The 19,224-nt window shown below is 43.4% G+C and overlaps 2 protein-coding genes across 6 annotated transcripts in view; one reads left to right on the top strand and one right to left on the bottom strand.

Annotated features, from left to right (window-relative positions):
• SFXN1 (sideroflexin 1) overlaps nucleotides 1-11,905 on the bottom strand; it is a 46,896-nt gene extending 34,991 nt beyond the window's left edge. Inside the window, exon 1 of the mRNA XM_054079920.1 lies at nucleotides 11,763-11,905. The gene's annotated coding sequence lies outside the window, so the exon portion shown is untranslated. The remainder of the gene's footprint in view (nucleotides 1-11,762) is intronic.
• On the top strand, nucleotides 6,188-14,713 carry DRD1 (dopamine receptor D1). 5 transcript variants are annotated; one of them, XM_054079916.1, is made up of 5 exons: nucleotides 6,188-6,326; nucleotides 7,041-8,853; nucleotides 12,196-13,166; nucleotides 13,355-13,522; nucleotides 13,601-14,713. In XM_054079916.1, the coding sequence occupies exon 2, from the start codon at nucleotides 7,049-7,051 to the stop codon at nucleotides 8,402-8,404; it is 1,356 nt and encodes a 451-aa protein (XP_053935891.1). In that variant the 5' UTR covers nucleotides 6,188-6,326; nucleotides 7,041-7,048; the 3' UTR covers nucleotides 8,405-8,853; nucleotides 12,196-13,166; nucleotides 13,355-13,522; nucleotides 13,601-14,713. The 5 variants fall into 5 exon arrangements, with proteins under 5 accessions (XP_053935891.1, XP_053935888.1, XP_053935887.1 ...); XM_054079913.1 differs by having other exon boundaries at nucleotides 12,196-12,432; nucleotides 13,355-14,713; XM_054079912.1 differs by having other exon boundaries at nucleotides 12,196-12,671; nucleotides 13,355-14,713.
• The last annotated feature ends 4,511 nt before the right edge of the window (nucleotides 14,714-19,224 follow it).

Here is a 19,224-nt window from a genome sequence, read left to right as displayed (position 1 = left end):
CTGGTATAAGTTAAACAGTTCTTCTCCATCCGTCAATCAGGGACTGGACTGAAATATGGTGCAGGATCCATTTTATGCTGGCACGCAGCTCAGGAGTAAATCTGTAACACCAGACTAGGAGAGGAGAGTGCCACCTACCAAGCCATCTGCTAAGAAAACTCTATTATCTGCAGTTTCATCCACTGTTGCTAGAAATCACTTTAGCACTCCTCTGTGAAGAGTTTTGCTGCTAATGTATCTTTGTGTTCTTTTTATCCATCCACTCAGAATTAATTATTTCTTAGATTAATTTCATTCTAATGAATCATTCTGTATCACTGGCTTTATCTCATTTCTGAGGTACTAATTAATATGTCAAAGCCATCTTTAGCATTAAAAGTGCTGTCATTTTCTCCGTGACTTTTCTTTTGATTTATGCAGTGTAGAGTGAAAGGAAAAAATGCAAGCTATACAGTATTAAAAATTATGCATATGCAAATAAAGCATAAATTGGGAGGCAATGACCCAGTCTCTGTTTTTGTGTTGACATACTAGTTCATGTGTTGTTTCATATAGTAGGTCCTCAGCAATCAGCTGCATAGGGTTTTTATATACATGGATTAGAATATAAAATGCAGCAGCACATTGAGTGTCTACATTTGTTAGTGAAATGATCAGAAATTTTGCGATACCTTGTATTTGTTGGTCTAGATCAGGTTTTAAAGAAGGGATCTTGCTGGCTTGCTGTGGATTTCTTGGCACCATTCTGCTGTGCTGCGGGGATGAGGCAGTCGGAGGAAACGTTTTTCTTTCCTTAGGGCTCTCCTCTCAGCTATAATTTATTCTCATCATCCTCTGCAATTTGGCTCTCTACCCACTCTGGAGGGAAATGTTGGCAGGGCAGTAATCCCTCTCCTACCCCACATCTGCAGCAGATGGAAATCCGAGAAAGAGAAGAAGGAAGGAAATTTTAGGCTTCCCTGCTTGAGCAGTTTCCAGAGTGATTTAAGATTCAGTAGTGGCCTTTGTTTTGATGAAGTGGGTTGAGCTGCTAGAAGAAGGGTCACTCCAAATGTTCATTGTGGAAAACTTTTCTTTCTCTGGATCTGTGGGAGCAAGTGGGTGGAATTGGAAAAACCCCATAAAAAGTCACTGTGTAAGCTCTGCCAATTAAATAACATGGTTCTTGGCAGCATTGCACTGAGCTTAAATTATCCATGGCTCCTGCATGGCAGAAAGCTGGGGACCATTTAGATGACAGCTTCTGCTCAGATCGCTGGCCATAGGTTTGGTATTTCTCTTTATTTCCTGTCTTTCTCTTCTCTTGAAATATTTTGTTTTAAAATTTGGAGGCTACAGTTGAAACCGACCAACCTTAATGGGAGTTTGCACTGCAAGTGTAGAGAGCGATTACTGTTGAGGGAAGGCAAGGGGACCAGAGCCTGGATGGGCTCTGAGCAGGATGGGCACAGGAGGGGAACAGCCTCCACAAACAACCTGATTATGGTTTCCACCACTCCTAAAGCTTGTGCCTGCAGAGCTCTACAAGGCTGCTTTTTCAGACTCTGCTCTCTGATCTCCCATAGAGCAGAAACCCTTTCTGCAAGCTTCTCCACTGTGGCCCAGGAATAGATGTGAGCTCTCCTGCCTGAGACCAGGGCTACACTCTGACAATCGAGCATCAAGGTACTAGGTAGGGGAGATGCCAGAGAGCAGCAATGCCTGGTCTGCCTCGTGAGCACCTGCAGCCAGTACGTGAGCTGCAGATATGGGGAATCTGTAGCACTACCCAGCAAATCCTTCTCATTTAAACCCTCCTTGCATTACCTTTCGTGCCCAGCTCTGCCATTGCCTGAATTGGCTGCCTTGAGAAATTGATTTTAATTCAGACTTTCACAAATGGTGTTTCTGTTTGTTTTTTTTTTTTTTTTTTTTTTTTTCCTTTTTCCTGTCAGTGTCCAGACTTCTGCACATACTTCACTGGTGACCTGATAGCTAGGCATGCTTTGTGCACTGGCTGCCATTGGAAATAGCTGAAAAAACATTCATAAGGGCATTGATGTGACTGGTCCTACTGAATCCCCCGACTCTAACGTCCAGCTGCAGATAGACATGTCTATAATCTACAGGCAGAAAAAAAGTGTGCCCACACTCAATACTGAATATTCAGGCCTCTTGTTGTCAGTGCCGGGGGACTAAAAATCATTTCTCTCACTGATCCCTTCTCCCTGGTGGTAGATCTTTATCATTCAAGAATGAGCTTGAGATCCTTGGAGATGTTTTTTTTTCTTAGCAGCAAAGCAATATTTTTTTTCTGCTGCTACTCTTTGCTCTGTGCTTTTGTACTCACTGCTATGGTTTACCCTGTGGAATGCCCAACATGATAATATCAATTTAACCAGTGTGCTTCACTGATCTTTAAGAGAGTTCATAGCTGTTATTCGATTTCCGGGAACTCTTGATTTTTCTGAGAAGGTTAAACTGAGGCCAACGTTATGTTGGCTTATTAAGTATAACCAGTTATTTAGAAACCTGACAGCTCTTTCAGACATTATTTCTGCTAACATGCCTCTGCTGATTTCATGTTTAATAAATCCCATGCATGCAGACTCAAAAACTCATCCCAAGAGTGACATGAGTACAAGTTGTATCCATGTACTGTAATATTATTTTGTAAATTAAGCTATCTTTCTCCAGCTCTAGTATGTGCACTATTTTGTAGATTAAAGCATGTTTATCTCTGAATGCAAGACCTCGACTTTGTTTAAGTCTGTATTGGTCTTCCAGTATCTAATTACTGTTTGGATTAGGATCATTTGGCTCAAGGTACTACTCAGTATTTATATTTTTAAAGCTTCATGTGGACCAAATAGGATTTTCTCCAATCAGTCTCCTGTGAGGAGCAGATGCCTTGCAGGGTGGTAATGGAAACACAAAAGCTTTCCTTTGCTGGGCATTGCTTTGATTCTAGCATCAGTCAGTAGTAGTTAAAAAGCATTAAATAAAATTAAGCAGCTGTTTTATGTGGGTACACAGGGGGAATTAAACAAGGTCTGTGCTTGTTTCTGAATCTCCAAGGAACACCTGCACAGTTGTCCCGTTGCTGGCAGTTTTAGGCAAGCCGCAGCCTGGACGAGAGCGGATCCTTCTCGCACTGGCTGGAGGCAGGTAAGGCAGAGAGCAGCAAACGGCAAATTCACCCCATATTTTGTATAACTGACTCCCAGAGTCATGTCAATCAGCTGCCTAATCCCACCACTAAATTTACCTAAATAATAATGGGGGTTTAATGGATTTCGCTTTTGCTCCTCACTTGGGTATGACTATTAAGTCATGAAAGTTTTAAAAGCTTACAAATTAGCTGAAATGACAAATGAGTACAGCAGGGTGCCCTGCATGAAATGCTGGCATTTGAAACCTGCCTAGCTGTTCAGGAGGCTTTGCTCCGCTTGCACGGTCTCAGCTGAGCCAGACCTCACGGTCATCGCTGAACTGATCACACAGGCCTGGAGATGAGACAGTGGAGAGGCTCTGTCTTCTTAAACAGATAATGAATCGCCAAACAAATAAAGATTGGGAGATTCTCAGAGGCTGCTGTAAGTGGGTAGATAAAAGGCATTTTTTTAATGGCAGATTCAAATGAAAGTTTTAAACCCTCGCCCATATGAGCAGTCTTAGGGTCTTCCAACGCTGAACCGAGCCTCTTTCTCAGGAAAGGCTACTCCCAAGCAAAGATGAAATAAAGAAGAGTTCACTCAACAAGCAGATGACGGAGAACAGACTGCTCTCTTCTCTGCAGTGTGTACCTCAGCGTTACTCTCCAGTATGCCTCCTGTGCTAGTTATGTATTCTGGAGTGGTGATTTCTCCTGGAATAATATAGGATGTCTGTGGTAGAAAGGCATTCTGGAGGAGCCCCTTGAAGTTGTTACAAATCAAATCTAATGTGCTCAGCTTACGCAGGCAATGTTCCCCTCAGCCCAGGGTTTCCACTGAAAGGCAGGAGTGTGATACATTTTCAGAAAATAAATATTGTGCAGTAAACCTCACCTGTATTGTACTTCAAGAACAGCAGTAGAAAAAAGAAAAAAGATGTTGAAAATAGAAAAAGAAAACTCATAATGAGTCTCATTAGAGATCTCTCTTACCAAACAGCACAGGATTAATTTTCTTGTCTATTTTCACCCTCCTCTGGGGATGAATGATTAAAGGACATGGTAATGAGAAAGGGGGAATGAGAACTTGCTGACAAGCAGGTAAAAAAAATAGAGAGAGGTGGAAAGGAAAACAAATGTTTTCCTTAGCTAGTCAAGGTTAGTATATAGCACTGTATCTGCTTTAACTGACATGAAAAATTATAGATGCCACAAAAGCAGCTTCACTAATGCTGAACCCTGCGAAATTTATCTTGCCTATTTAGTGAGGTTATTTGTTCTTCTAGGAGGTTTTTAATCTCCCCACGATGTCTTTTATTTTCAGACTCTTTTTTTTTTTTGAGTAAGATTCCTACACAAAGGTAGCAACTTGTAAACCAGCGTGTTCATCTCCCTTTGGTCTCCTGGTGTGGCTAAGGCAAGAAAGAAACCTCCCTGTTGTAGAAAGAAGGGGTTTGAGATGTAACCGCTTGGGTTTTGGTGCTTACTCGGTGGATCGTTGCAAAGAAAACACGGTTGGAAGCGGGGCAGCTTTGGCAGTTCCTTGCCCTCGGTTTTCTCCACAGACACAGGACCGGCTGCCCCAAACTCTGCATCTGCCGTCAGAGAAGGGGTCCGAAGCTGTTGCTCTGCCGTCCTCGAACAAGTTAGTGAGGCTGCGGGTCCCCGGGCAGCCACCCTCCGCTGGCAACGGCGGCTCTGCGGTTTCCTGGCTAACGCGCAGGGATAACGATGCTCCTCACCTGTGTTACGGAGCCAGGATGGGGCGGTGGGTTCGGGCTGGGGCGGGGGGGTGGCGGAGCCCCTCGGCGCTGCCCTGTGGCCGCCCAGGAGAGGGAGCCCGGCGGCCGCGGCTGCGCTGGGAGCGGCGGGGGCTGCGGCGGGGGGCGGCGCGGAGCGCAGCGGAGCCGCAGCACGGCTCTCCGTGCCCCGCCGTGCCGGGAGGGGGTCCCGGCCGGCCCCCCCCCCCGAGTCAGAGCTTGCCCTGGGGCTGGGGGAGCGGCAGGAGCTCGCAGCCCGCCTCCCGAGCATCGCTCAGCCCCGAGTGAGGCGCCGCTACTTTACTTTGCGTATCAATGAATTGATCTCGCAGCGCCCGCGGCGTCGCGGAGCTCAGGACGGGGCAAAGTAATCCCGTTTGCGCTAAACTCCGGGACAGCCGCTCCAGCAAGCCCGGCTTTGCCTCCCTTTTATTTTTTTTCTCGCCCTCTGCCTGGCTGGCCGGGATGTTATTCCCCAGGAAGGCAGAAAAAAAGGGGAGAGGCTGCCCAGAAGAAGCTGCGCCCGACAGAAGATGTTAGAGGAGGCGAAGGGGGGTTGCTTTTTGCTCGCTGCGTGCCTGCATGCTTGTCTTGCCCTTGTCTTAATCCTTTAGGAAGGAGACGGCGGGCAGGCAGACGGAGCTCTCCCGCAGAGGGATGCTGCCCAGCCCTGCTCCGGGCAGAAGGAAGGCTTCGCCGGGACCCCCCGGGGCAGCCCGCGGGACGGCGTGAGGAGCTGCCGGCGCTTCTCGGAGAGGGGAAGAAGAATGGCAAGAGCTGAACCCGATTCCTGGAATGCAGCCCCGCTGAACAGGAGGTGGGATTATGCCGGGAGAGTTATGGAGAGCTATAACCTGGCAGCGGAGCGTTAAAGCGACTCGACCCCGCTGGAAGAAGAACCCGCTGCGGGCACCCCGCGTCGTGGCCAAGAGGAGGGCGTTCAGGTCCTTCTCCTCCTTTCGCCCTTCTTTCTCATCGAGGTGAATGACAGAAGAAAGAACAGGTACTCCGCTCTTGCCAGTGTTGGGAATACCGTGCCTTTTGCCTGGGATGATTCGCCCCGATGTGCCGCTTCGATGGGATGTACAAAGTGCGCCTGGGACTGATCCAGCCAACAAAGTTTGCAGAGTGATCAGCAGGGGCTGTGCGATGGGGATAGCTGGGCACACGCCAGCAGGGTCCATCAAGCACGGTCCCACAGCAGAGATCTGCTGCTCCCTTGAAAACTAACTCCTGATGATCAAACTCTGCCGGCTTCTGTTTTTACTTCTCCCCTGCCAGTTTTCACTTTCAGGGAAAAAGCATACACCCCTGATGCAATGCAGTGTTTCTGTGTTGGTTTTGTATATAAGGTTTGCTATGCAATTCCAAAAATAAAAGAGGAGGAGAGACGGCCCTGCATCCCAGAGCAAACAGAGAATCAGAGGTGAAAGGTAGGAGCGAGCATTTCTCATTTTAAATAAAACTAAATAACCTGAGCTACTTCTTACTGAAAACCTTTTAAGCACACCTAGTGGATGCTTATTTCTTTGCCTTGGAAGTGTAAAGCAGTTTGCAACAAAGTGAAGATTTTCTTTCTGACGCTGCCCAGAAACAGAGAAGTGGTGCGTTTTGTAACAGGAGCGTACAGAGGTGGAAGGTTGGAGTGTTTCATCAGTGAGACGTTTAGGAAACTAGAGAAAAAGCACCTCATATAGTACATTTCCATACATATGAAGGGCTGGTGCAGTGGATGCTGGAAACACTCGATCAATAGCCTATTTAAGTGGGAATTTATGTAAGCATGGAAAAGTGATTGTTTTCCTGTCTGTGGGGTATATTTGCAGAGGGTAGAGGCAGAACATTTGCAGGTGAGCTGTCTGAATTAGGCTACTTCGTGCTGGGGTGGTGCAGTGTGTTTCTAAAGGTATTGCTTAAAAAAGAGTCTGTAGGGTGGACTGTATTTGTATATTTTCAGTTCATACTTGTAGAGCTTCTGGTGTTGTTTGGGATGATTCAAAAGTGGGTGAAGTCCACACTGGGGGGTGAAGAGAGCATAAGACAGGACCTTTGATCTGTTTGGTGATGAGTAATTAATGGATGTCTGGTGTCTCTGCAAGAAAAGGAGCTGTTGTCGTCATGAAAATCATGATATGATTTTCCCTCAGGAGAAACTATGACTTGGAACGACACCACTATGGACGGGGAAGGGTTGCTGGTGGAAAGGGACTCTTCCTTTCGAATCCTCACGGGCTGCTTTCTCTCCTTGCTGATCCTCTCCACACTGCTGGGAAACACGCTGGTCTGTGCAGCTGTCATTAGGTTTCGCCACCTCAGGTCCAAGGTGACCAACTTCTTTGTCATCTCCTTGGCCGTGTCAGATCTCTTAGTGGCAGTTTTGGTCATGCCTTGGAAAGCTGTGGCTGAGATCGCTGGTTTCTGGCCTTTTGGTTCATTTTGCAACATCTGGGTGGCCTTTGATATTATGTGCTCAACAGCCTCCATCTTAAATCTCTGTGTCATTAGTGTGGACAGATACTGGGCCATCTCCAGCCCATTTAGGTACGAGAGGAAAATGACCCCCAAGGCAGCCTTCATCATGATCAGCGTGGCATGGACTTTGTCTGTGTTGATTTCCTTCATTCCTGTGCAGCTCAACTGGCACAAGGCTACAACCACAAGCTTTTTGGACCTTAATGCCAGCTTGCAAGGTATAAGCATGGACAACTGTGATTCTAGTCTAAATAGGATGTATGCCATCTCCTCTTCTCTAATTAGCTTCTATATACCTGTGGCCATCATGATAGTAACATACACGAGGATATACCGGATTGCTCAGAAGCAAATACGACGCATCTCAGCTTTGGAGAGAGCAGCAGTGCATGCCAAGAACTGCCAGAACACGAGCGGCAACAGAAGCAGTATGGACTGCCAGCAACCAGAGAGCAACTTCAAAATGTCCTTCAAGAGGGAAACGAAGGTTTTAAAGACTTTGTCAGTGATCATGGGGGTGTTTGTGTGCTGCTGGTTGCCATTTTTCGTATTGAACTGCATGATTCCCTTCTGTGAGCCTACCCAACCATCCAAAGGAGCAGAAGCTTTCTGCATTAATTCCACTACCTTTGATGTTTTTGTTTGGTTTGGATGGGCTAATTCTTCCCTGAACCCCATCATTTATGCCTTCAATGCTGATTTCCGCAAGGCATTTTCGACCCTGCTAGGATGCTACAGGCTCTGCCCTATGGCCAGCAATGCTATAGAGACTGTTAGTATTAACAATAATGGAGCAGTTGTTTTTTCGAGCCAACACGAGCCCAAAGGGTCCAGCCCCAAAGAGTCTAATCTGGTTTATCTGATTCCACATGCAATTATCTGTCCAGAAGAAGAACCTCTCAAAAAGGAAGAAGAGAGTGAACTATCAAAGACCTTGGAGAAAATGTCTCCAGCACTGTCGGGTATCTTGGATTATGAAGCTGATGTTTCTTTGGAAAAGATCAATCCCATTACACAAAATGGGCAGCATAAAACCTGAACAGCAAGGTTTACCCAGCAAGACCTAATAGTGTATATTGTAATAATCTTTTTTTTTTTTTTTTAAAAAAAAAAAAAGATAGAAAAGATTTCTTTGGTAAGAAAATGAGCTCTAGGGAGAAATACACAATTACACCATGCCCAGAATTGATTTTCCTGGCATTCAAAGCAAATTTAACATTTAAAACAATAAACAGGAAAAGATGCTGAAAATTGGCTAAAAAAAGGATATTAAACTGTGCTGTTCATAACGAGGAAAATAAATTTAGATACAGTGCAGTGACAAAATATTACTTCTTCTCTGCACAGAGAAACCAATTTCCAGTTTAAAATGAGGCAAGATAAACGTTAAGTATTTAAAGGTTAATGTTTACTAGAAGTTAAAAGATTGCTGTGTCTTGTGATAGTGGGTGTTAACAGGTCCTAATTAAAGACTGAGGGATTGTAAAGGTAGGTAGATGCCTTCTTAAAATTATTTCTGACAAATAATTGAGCCTTATAATGAGAATGGTTATTTTTAAAGCTTGGGGAAGTAATATGTTGATACTGCTTTTATTTATTTATTGTTTTAAATTGATATTTTTCATATGTTATACAGATCTAGCTTTATTTATGTTATTTAAGATGTCTAAATAATGGGATATTTTTTGAGTGTCATAACTGCATTTTGATCAGTCAACCAGTCAGCACTTTATTACAAGCTCTGATAGTCTGAATAGTTGATGAGGGGATCGAAGGAATGTTAAGAAACTCGTCAAGAAATGAAGGAATTGACAAAACCGATGGTGTGTGGAGTTTGTTTGCTTTTGGACTTTTTTTTTTAAAAGTGGGATTTCTTTCAAAAGATAGGATCAGCGTTGACTGAGTTGTGAATTCTCTTCCCTTATAGAAATAAAAGAAATTGCTGCTATTTATTTTTAAAAAAGTTTCATGCTACAAAGACTTTGCTAGAATGTCAAGTTTGTGGATCTGTAAATACCTTAAATATGACTACAACCTTAAAATGAATCCAATTTGAGAAGAAAAGCTTCTTAGATAACAATTCTTAGTATATATAATGTTTTGTATTTATGTAAGATAAACAGCTTTCTCAGACTTTTCTTATTTCAAGTCTTGGATATCTTTTCTGAACCAACACAATTGGTTATAATGGTAGTTAACATGCCAAACCTCATTATCCTCTGTACCACTGGGATCATGCTGTCTGTCGGCTACTGTATCACGGTCAGAATTAAAAAGTGAGGTACCTAGTGCTTTACTTTGGAATCTAGGAGGACATTACATTTTAGTAATTATCACGTCAATAGTCCATTCAATACGGAGTGGACTCATTACCATTTTGGATTAAGACATTTCTAAATATGGATGGAACTGCAGCCCCCACCTCAAAAGCATCCTGTGAGCTCCAAAAATGTTGCCAATGTTTAATTCAAAAAACTGTTTCTTTTCCATTGTCCTTCCCTGCTGCCTTCCCTTTGAGATGCCAAAAGCAATCAGTGAACATTAGCAACAGGAACACTGGGTGTTAATATTCAACAGCATTCAAAGAAAGCTATTTGTTTTCCGAATGGGAGCAAATACCCTTTGGAGCAACTTTTTCATTACATATATCAAAAAAATGTGTTGTCAGGAAAAGAGAACTGAGAGGAAAAAGAATTTTCAAGTCTTATGAACTATATACTTCCTGCATCAGGTCTGTGTATTTATGTATTGTGAATGTTTTCATAATTTTATTGCCTGTATGCTGCTTTCATACATATAATAAAATTATTTTGTGAACAGAAGGTTAAATAAAACAATCTACATGGCATTTATTAAATACATGCTGTTTTTTGGCAGTAGTATTGTGTATGTTGAAGGCAAGGATGGCTCCTCTTTCTCCATTTGCCCTTATTTGGGATCACACCTCTGAGGCAGATGGGATTTTTTTATTAGAAGCAGGAGAAAGTCTTCTCTATTGAGAGACCTGCGAGCCCTTGCTTTAAACTAGGATTTGAAAGTAGTAAACACAGTTTGGAAACAACCATGTCCTGCTCTAATATGATGAGTTAAAATGTGTAAAGCTTGACCTACTGGTGACTCCTATTTCAATTATATTTTTTGCCTTGATGTAACAAAGTAGTGAGCTTTGTTTATAGCATGCTTTTATTGTTGCTTTCTGTTTTTTTCCGATCTTTTTTTTCCCCAAGCTGTGCAATACGTTTGAGGGCCTGATACAGCCCCCCTGCTTGCACCTGTTTGGAATAAAATGCATCATTTCAGAAGTGAGGCAGCAGCGGGTGCCGCTCAGGTACAGCACTGTCTCTCTGTTCGTGGCAGCCCTCAACTTTGTTTATGCCACTGTCAGCAGGTTCGTTTTGAAATGATGAAACAGACAAACAAACGTGGTCATGTACATCTCAAGCATTATCAGCATGACCCATTCAGCAGTTGGGATCTAAGCTGATGTGCGAGCTGTGGTGATGTCCAGCTCCCCCTCCTGTAGTGCTCACTTCTCTTGGCCAGTGAGTGCTGCAGGGCTGACAGCTCGAAGGGAGTTGTGTCTGCCTCCAGGCTTTCGTAGCTTATTGGGTAAAATTTCCTTGCATGGTGCTGATGAGAGGATTTGGGGTTTTTTTTTGTTTGTTTTCCTGTACCTTTGGGGAATTATTTTCCTTCTTAAAAAGTAAGCAGGGCAAAGATGCACTTCTGTGGCTGCTTACTCAAATACATCTATCTCCAAGGGCTTTTGTTCTCAAAACTCCCAGCAGTCTCATGTAATAGCAAACTACAAGACATGATTTAAGGCTGTCATGTAAAGCAAGATGCTGTTTATATGCTAGTTTGTATGGTGATGATTTGTATTCCAAAACAAATGGGTTCTCTAGTGTTACTGGGAGTTGTCTGAGGACCTCCTTCCTTGCAGGTGGACCCAAATTTCAGCGGGGCTCTGAGGAGGTCAGTGAAGTGCTACCTGCTATTGCTTCTGGGTGCTTCCCTTTCGTGTGACAGGCACTCTGCTGACGGCAGGGCAGGGGAGACACTTTTATGAGTTGATTTTATTGTTTTCCCTCTCATTCTATTCAAAGAAGTTTTTGCTTCTGTCTCTTTTCCCTTGCCTACATTTTAGAATGCCATGAATTCGCCTTGATCCTGATTTACAGAGGTATCCCATTTAACCCTTCATTTTTCAGCCTTCCCAACTTATCTGTCCTTTTTGCCTCTCCACCCGCTGCTGCCAGAGCTGTTCTGTCACCCCTTTTGGATTCATTGGCTACAAAAATCCTTTGTTTGAGAGAAAGTCCAAATTGAAATCCTGCCCCTCCAGGACAGCCAGGAGTCCCTTTCCCACAGCCTGCACCCAGAGTTGCCTCTCTTACCTGTTGTGGAGCCTGGAGCCCAGTGTCAGGGGTGGCTAGAAGGGACAGCACGTACCGGCCAACTGCTACTCTATTTATGTGCTGAATTAGTTGCTCAGAAGCTGTATTACCTGTTCTGCGCCTGCTCCCCAGCTGCTTGGAACCAGTGTTCTGCTGAAACTCCTGGTCACGCCAATGTCAGGGTGCACCCCAGGGGCTGGAGACATGCCAGACCCATGCTGGGCTCTGGTTGAACTGATAGCAGAGAGTTAACGGGTGAGGTTTTGCCGTACTAACCCTGTAAGTAACCTGTGAGGAGTGCTTACTGCTCCGTGCTAGCAGTTTGGAGGATGAGAGTAGAATAGTAGTTCATTTACAGTAATGTCACATTTGACATAACAGCTGCTTTGGTGAAACGCTTCCCCAGGAATGCTTTTCTTGCCATGTGTTGCAGTACGTGACTGGGCAGAGGCAGGGCCACTGAGGTGCAGGAAGGTGCCAGGACATCAGGATGTTACTGCTGCCACCAGGACGGCCACCTCGTCTACCCTGTGGGCAACAAGCACTTTTCTTCCCTCCTCACCCCCCAGTATTTTCTGCTGCAGAGTGAGCCTTGCTGTGTGCCTTTCTGATGTGCCTGCAAGTAACCCGTGTAACCTTTATTTTTGGCATTGCTTCCTTGTGACTGAAGGTATTTGTAGAGGGAAGAGGTTAATAATTCACCTGATGGCCTTGATGAAGGAGCTGTTTGCAATGAATGAGCCATAATAACTAGATTAAATCTGAATACATTTCTCCCTTCCCTTGGCAAGCATTTTATGCTGATTTGGGTTTCTAACTTAACAAAGTGTACAAAAGATAGAGGATGAGAGAGGAAACGCCTTTGCTGATGCAGAGTTTTAATAACACAGTTACTGTGAACCAGTCCTGGTAAATATTTTGGCTTTTTGTTATAACAATAGTAGAATATGATCCTAGCAATACTACTTATGTGGCCACACAATGAATGTAACTTAAAGAATAAGGAAAACAGTGGTATCTGCTGCTTTACTTTTAAAATATTGGAACACATATGTAAAATGTTCTCTCACAGTTTTGTTGCAGTAGAGATGGGCTGAAGGGAGTGTTGGGCTCCAGCCTTGGGGAAGTTTGGTTTTGATCCTCTTTTTGTAGGCGGGACTGGGCTGTCCAGCTGTCTCCTTGAGCTGGATATGGGTGGCAGCTGGGTTTACATGGTGGTGCTCTTTCCCTGCTCCAGATCTCAAAGTCAGAGTTAAGCCTCGTGAGCATCAGCCTTCCCAGAGAGCTCTGCGGAGCCCCTTGCTGCTGGTGCTGCCGCCGTCCCAGCCAGGCACAGCTCATTTCATAGCACCGCTAGAAGGGTATTTCTACAAATGTAGTTTTGAGGCTGAACTAGTAGATCAGGTATATGATGCTTATTTTCATGTTGGTTGTTTTCACAGTCATGGTCAGAATGAAATGGCAGTTTTCTGCCTTGCTTGTTTTTATCCTGTTTCTAGGAAAAAACGCTGGGCAATGATACCGGAGAGGGCTGCTGGCCCTGCTGTGCCAATGGCTATTACTTTTCTATTTTGCTTGTGTTTCTCTTCCAGTTCTGCCAGGCTATTCCTCCCTCTTCCTAGGAGGCGCATTCCTGTCTGTTCTTTCGTGAAGGAATTTTCCCAGAGCCCATGTGGTCAGCAGTGGTGGATGGCGCTGTCAGGGTGGTGCGAAGCCTGCTACCGGTCACACAGAGCCACGACAGCAGATCTGGGTTCGAGGTAACGCACTGAATAATCTGATTGGTGTCAGTGGCACTGCTCGTTTCTGTCCCTGTGAATAGCATTGGTTTCACCCAGGAAGGCAACATGGGGATCAAAGAGATACCCTGGGCCTCATTCATCATCACCCTGTGGACCTGGTGAGGTGGATAACTTGGTGTAAAAGTGACATAAAAAGAGCAAGTGGCGAGGGGACTCCAGAGCTGGCTGCAGGGGAGCAGCACCGGGGATGATGGCACCAGCGAAACCCTGTGTCTCAGCTCCGTGCTGCAACCCTGACAGCTGGAGGAGACAAATGAAAGAAGAACTCTGGTCCAGCCCTGCACCAGCCAGACTCAGGGAGCAAAACATCTCCCGGTTCCTGCATCACCTTAAGGCAGGCTGCACGGGGAATTCAGTTTTCATTTTGGGGCCAGCGTGGCTGAAGGCTGCACTGCCCCTGCCAGCTGATGTCAGCCCAGCCTGAGAGCGCTCAGTGCTGCTGTGGAATGCTCAGAGGAGCAGGTATGGCTTCAAGATGTGATTTGATACAAAAAGAATAATGTCCTTGCTTTGTTCCAGATAACTTACACATTTGTTCTCCTTGGATCTCCTATACTTGTTATGTCAGTAGCTTGCCTTTAAATCAGTTGGATTTTTTTCCATCCAACAGAACTAAGACTATTTGTAGGATATTTCAAATAACAAAAATTATAGAAATAGAATTGTTTGAAAATATCATTAGGGGATGTTTTGACCTTTTCAAAATGAATTTTTTTATTTTTAATATACGTAAATTTTCAGTTTGCAGTGGTAGAATTTTAAAACTCAGATCGGATTTCTGGTTTAAAAATACTGGCAAAGCAGGTAAATATTAAAAATAAAATGAAGTAGTTCAATATAACTTATACTGATTTGGTAGTTCAAAACTTTCCTGCTCCCATTCCTTGATTTTCAGACTATTAAATTCCTTTCTATTTCACATTTTCCTAGGAGAAGGAAACAGTTAGAAATCTTGAAAGAAGACAGAGAATAAGAGAAATACTTGCTTCTCCAATTCTCCTTCCACTGATGCTCTTAGAGAAGTCAAACATTTCACTGAGCTAAACTACCATTGCAAAGTTTCTCTTAATTTCAGAGAGAGACAATTATGGATTAAACCAGGCATTTTTCTCAGTTTGTTTTTTAGTTTTGTTTCTTTGTTAATAAAGGGGTTTCTGATGGTACTGCTTTTCCTAATCATTTGGATGCCATTTTCTGTCGGTACCAATAATTTTACTTTCATATACACATACGTCCACATACACAACGTACTTTGTTCTCAGTTGGTAGATTCGTGGAGCATGTGGAAGTGACGAGAGGTGAATTAATGTTAATATATTCCTTTGCTACGGAAGCAGGCCACGGAAGACGAGCCAGGCCTGTGTTGCCTGTATTAAAAGAACAAACCTGTCAGGATTGATAGGTCTTTAATGCCGGCACTCCTTCTCGTGTGACCTTGGGCTGAGGAGCACATTTCACCAGCAACGTGCTGGGAACGGGCTGAGCCTGGCAGAGGCCGTGCCGCAGCCGGACGTTCAGAAAGTGCCGTTAATTAGAGCAGATTGTTCTCTGCCTGTTTGGGAGCGCGTGTGTGCGTGAGAGACAAAACGAAGTAGTAAAAAGATACGCTTTGAAATTGCTCAGTAAAAGGTGTTTTAAATAATAATAATAAAAAAGGACTAAGGATGTTGTGTACTTTTCCACTTTCTAGTTTTCCAAGGCTTTTGTAACTATTTCCATAATGATTTCAAAGTTATAAATTGCACCATTCAGTTTTGTTCTCTTTGCTCTTCTGTGGTCATATTAGCCTTTGATACTGATTTGTGTTCTCAGCTGAATGAACTCTGCTCCAGTAGCTCCTCCAGCCCATGGATGATGCCTGCTAAAACTCTGGATCCCATCAGGTCCATTGGGATATGGGACAACAGTGACAGGAGCCCCCTGGAAATGGCTGCTTTTGAACAGTGGGAAGTTATTTTTGAGCAAAAAATTCACTTTTCACATTGGTATCTATTTTGTAGGTCCTAAACTTAATCAAATTTTGTATTTTTCCTCATTAATTTTCAAACAGAATTAATTTTCTTGAAAGCAAGACTTAAAGAACACAAGTATTTTCTAAGTGAGAAATATTTTAACATTATAGTAGTTAACATTTCAGATTTTTTTTAATTAAATATCATTACAATCTTATAAAGTAGAACATTTTCAATGCATTTTGTTCATGTGTGACGTTCTTCAAAATAAGAGGACAATTTCTGATGAGAGCAGTTTAATGCAGAAACTTCCCGTTGTATTTCTTTCTTGCTTCAGAGAATATAGTGATAGGTGGCTCTGTGATAGCGTGTAGCACTGGTTAAAACATTTCTCAGCAAACAGTGCAAGTAGTCCCATTTAGACATTTAGTAGTTGAACTTGTGCTGTTTAGTCCTTCTCATTGTACAATATTGGCAATTTAAAAAAATAAATTAAATAATTATATAAAGATAACTTCCATCATAATGTAAGTGCCATTAATTGGCCTTCTGCTGAAGTCTCGACAGAATCCCTAAGGATGGAGTCTTGGCCAGGACTTAGAGAGACTTTTACCTAAGTGGCATTTTTATACTCAGACTACAGCACATTAATTCCTGCCCTTTTTGTCCATCTTGCCACCTTTCAGCAGGAACAAAACCCTTCTTTTTCCTTCCCTGTCCTTTATGCATGTTCTCTCCATTCTGCCTCTAGTTCTCTTACCTATTAGGATAAAGTAAATTGTAGGAATGTCATTTGAACTGATACAGCAAACAGTTTTTTACTGTAACAGCACAAGACCCTGTCTCTAACTCAGCCACTCCTGGCGTAAAGACAACCATGGTCAAAGCTTGAGTCTGGTCCTTTTCGCATCCCCTGCCTGCGCAGACATGCACAGATGCAATGTCCTGGGGAGCTCATCTGTCAGGATCTCCCCACTCACAGCCCCAGAGTGTATGATGCACATTTTGAAGCGGGATGAGGAGAGCCCCAGCTGGTGTATTGACTGAGACATTCTCAAGGAAAGGCTAAAAAAATCAATATACTTGTACGCTCTTGGCCATCACACTATACTTCTGAAATAGTGCTGCTCGAGCACTGCCGAGGATCTGCCCTTCCCAGCTCAACACCCATTTTCCACGATGGATTTTATTTTGCAGTACTTAGCTCTAATGCACAAATACGCATAACTGCTACATGTAATTTAAGTAAAGACCCAGCTGCATGATAAAAGCAAATAGGATATAAAGTAGAGTTATCAATCCTGACACTCAAGAAAAAAACCCATCAGTGAAGAGCTGGATTCCCACCCTCTTGACATGGATGTGAACCAGGGCAACTGCATCAAAACTGTGCCAACCTGATGTGAGTGAGGAGTCAGACCAGGGTCTCACCCAGCGACAGTGCTGTGATCCCATATGCAGTATGCATGCATTTCCACTCCTAAAACAACACAATAAAAGAAACACTTTACATACCACGGGCTGTAATCAATGGAGTGTTCGATATTTCAGTCACTTTCTTTTTCAAAATGACTGGTGATTCCTTTCCACCCCCATTTGCTGGCTGTGCTCAAAATTAAATGAAGGAAAGAGTCACCAGTAAAAGCCTCTGGGGTTTATAATGCAGCTGAACTGTTGCAGACAGGGATGCGTGGGGTGGAGTGGCTGAGTAGAAAATGCATTTTTCCTTGAAATGGAAGGGCTTTTATTTTATTTTATTTTATTTTATTTTGCAGCTTCTCCTTGCTCACAGCTGACAGAAAATCATTCCTGAAAGCTGCTTTTGTATGTACTATATGTAATCTTTTAAAACTATTAGCACCTGTGGATAACAAAGACACCAGCTCACTCAGCTCTGCTCCAGGTGCTCCAGAAGTGGTACCCCAGAAATGCCACAGCCACACTTGATACCCTGAGCTGAGGCAGAGGATAACGTTAGGAAGAAGGCCATTCCTTTCTGACAAGCTGTTTCTGACCTCTGCAGCGAGGATTTACCTTCCTTGGGCTGAATGTCTCATTTATTATCAGTAACTCCCTCATTTTGAGTGTCACACCACTGACTGGTACTGGGAAATTTGGGATCTCTTTGTAATGTTGCATCCATAACTCAAGTGCACTAAACAGATGGTAATTGTTTTAACAGTTAAGTTAATCAAAATACCCCTTGTATTTTTATCCCTTAAGGAAAATAAAAAAAATTACATGTAATGCTGCAGTTCCTCAGTCCTGAAGTTCTCTCTCAGGCACGTGAGCTAGTTTACAATGATTGGTTGTTGCTTGTGCATACGCTACATGGAAAACTGCACAAGAAAAATAAATTAATACACAGTCCTACTCACCGCAGATAGATCTGGGGATATTCGCAGGGCTAAGACTTTCTTAAATATTATGATATCCGTGATTATTATTCAAGCCAGCATCCTGCGATTGAGGTATGTCAGAGGGCACAGTTACTGTTTGTCATAGCAGAAGCAGGGTGTAATTTTGTACTTTAATTGCAGCTTGTTCCAATCTATCCCCACATCTGTATGAGTGGGAAGCTGAGATGGGAGGAATGTGCATGAGGAGGTTTTAGTACTGCTTTTATGTTATCATTTGTCATTCTTGGAGAAGCCTTAGCTCCTGTTATCACAGCAGTCCTGGGCATTTGGGATTAGGGGACACTGGTGTTGAGTTTGCTACGAGGATATTGCCTCCCTATGTTGTCTCCCTACCTGCAGCTCAGGAGCTACAGCAGAGGCTGATGCTGAAATTTCATTGGAAACCTTGATTTTATTCATTCTGCAGCCAAAATCAGGCCACCAGTCTTACCAAGAGGTGCTCTTTTTTTTTTGGTTTGGTACACAGAGAATGCATTTCTAATGCTATAAGTGCTGTTTTCTACTGTTGGAATCCCATGTGATGCATAACTGCAGTCAGAGCTTTGCAGTGAAACATTGAAACATTTGCTTCCAAGAAGGATAGGCAGAAATACAACAAGAATAGTTTTTTTTCAGTAAAATTTAATACTTTTAACTGTCTGGCCTCTGACCTGTCTCAGATCTCAGCTGCCAAGTACTAATTCTTCCTTGTGAGGCTAGAACTCGAGAACAGTTTTATAATCTAAATCAATGTTTACCACTGCAGGAAGAGTTATGTGTCTAGACATGGGCACTAACCTTCAGCTAAAGTTGACAAACTTTTAGTACATATATATTTTCTTCTTTCATTCTGGTCATTCTGCTGCGGACTTCTCCCTAATTGTTAAAAAGATTTGGGATAAAATGTGCAGGCTTAATGGATTTGAATTCTGAACTAGGCAGAACAGATTTAATGCTGAAACCACCCCCTAAAAAATCCCAAATGTCCTCCCCACCAATGCAGAACTCACTGTAAGGTGAAAACAACTATATTTGATTCTTGGACATCTGTGATTCCTTTCAATCATCCCTGTGAAGAGGAAAATAATAATTGGGAAGGAGAATTAAAGATGATTTTCCTGCATGGATATCCACTGAAATCTAGGAGGGAGAGAAATTCTTGCCTTGGGTTACCCCACAAAATAACCTTTTCTGGGACATGGACAGTTGCCAACCCTTATTCAAAGTCATTAGGAAGCACATGGTGAGTTGCACTGATCTTTGCTTTCTCCATGTGAACTGGGATCAAAGATATTGGAGTGCTTGCATG

Source organism: Cuculus canorus, chromosome 14 (genome assembly GCF_017976375.1).
Source record: "Cuculus canorus isolate bCucCan1 chromosome 14, bCucCan1.pri, whole genome shotgun sequence".
Classification (NCBI taxonomy): domain Eukaryota; kingdom Metazoa; phylum Chordata; class Aves; order Cuculiformes; family Cuculidae; genus Cuculus; species Cuculus canorus.
This window is presented reverse-complemented; position numbering and strand designations above follow the sequence as displayed.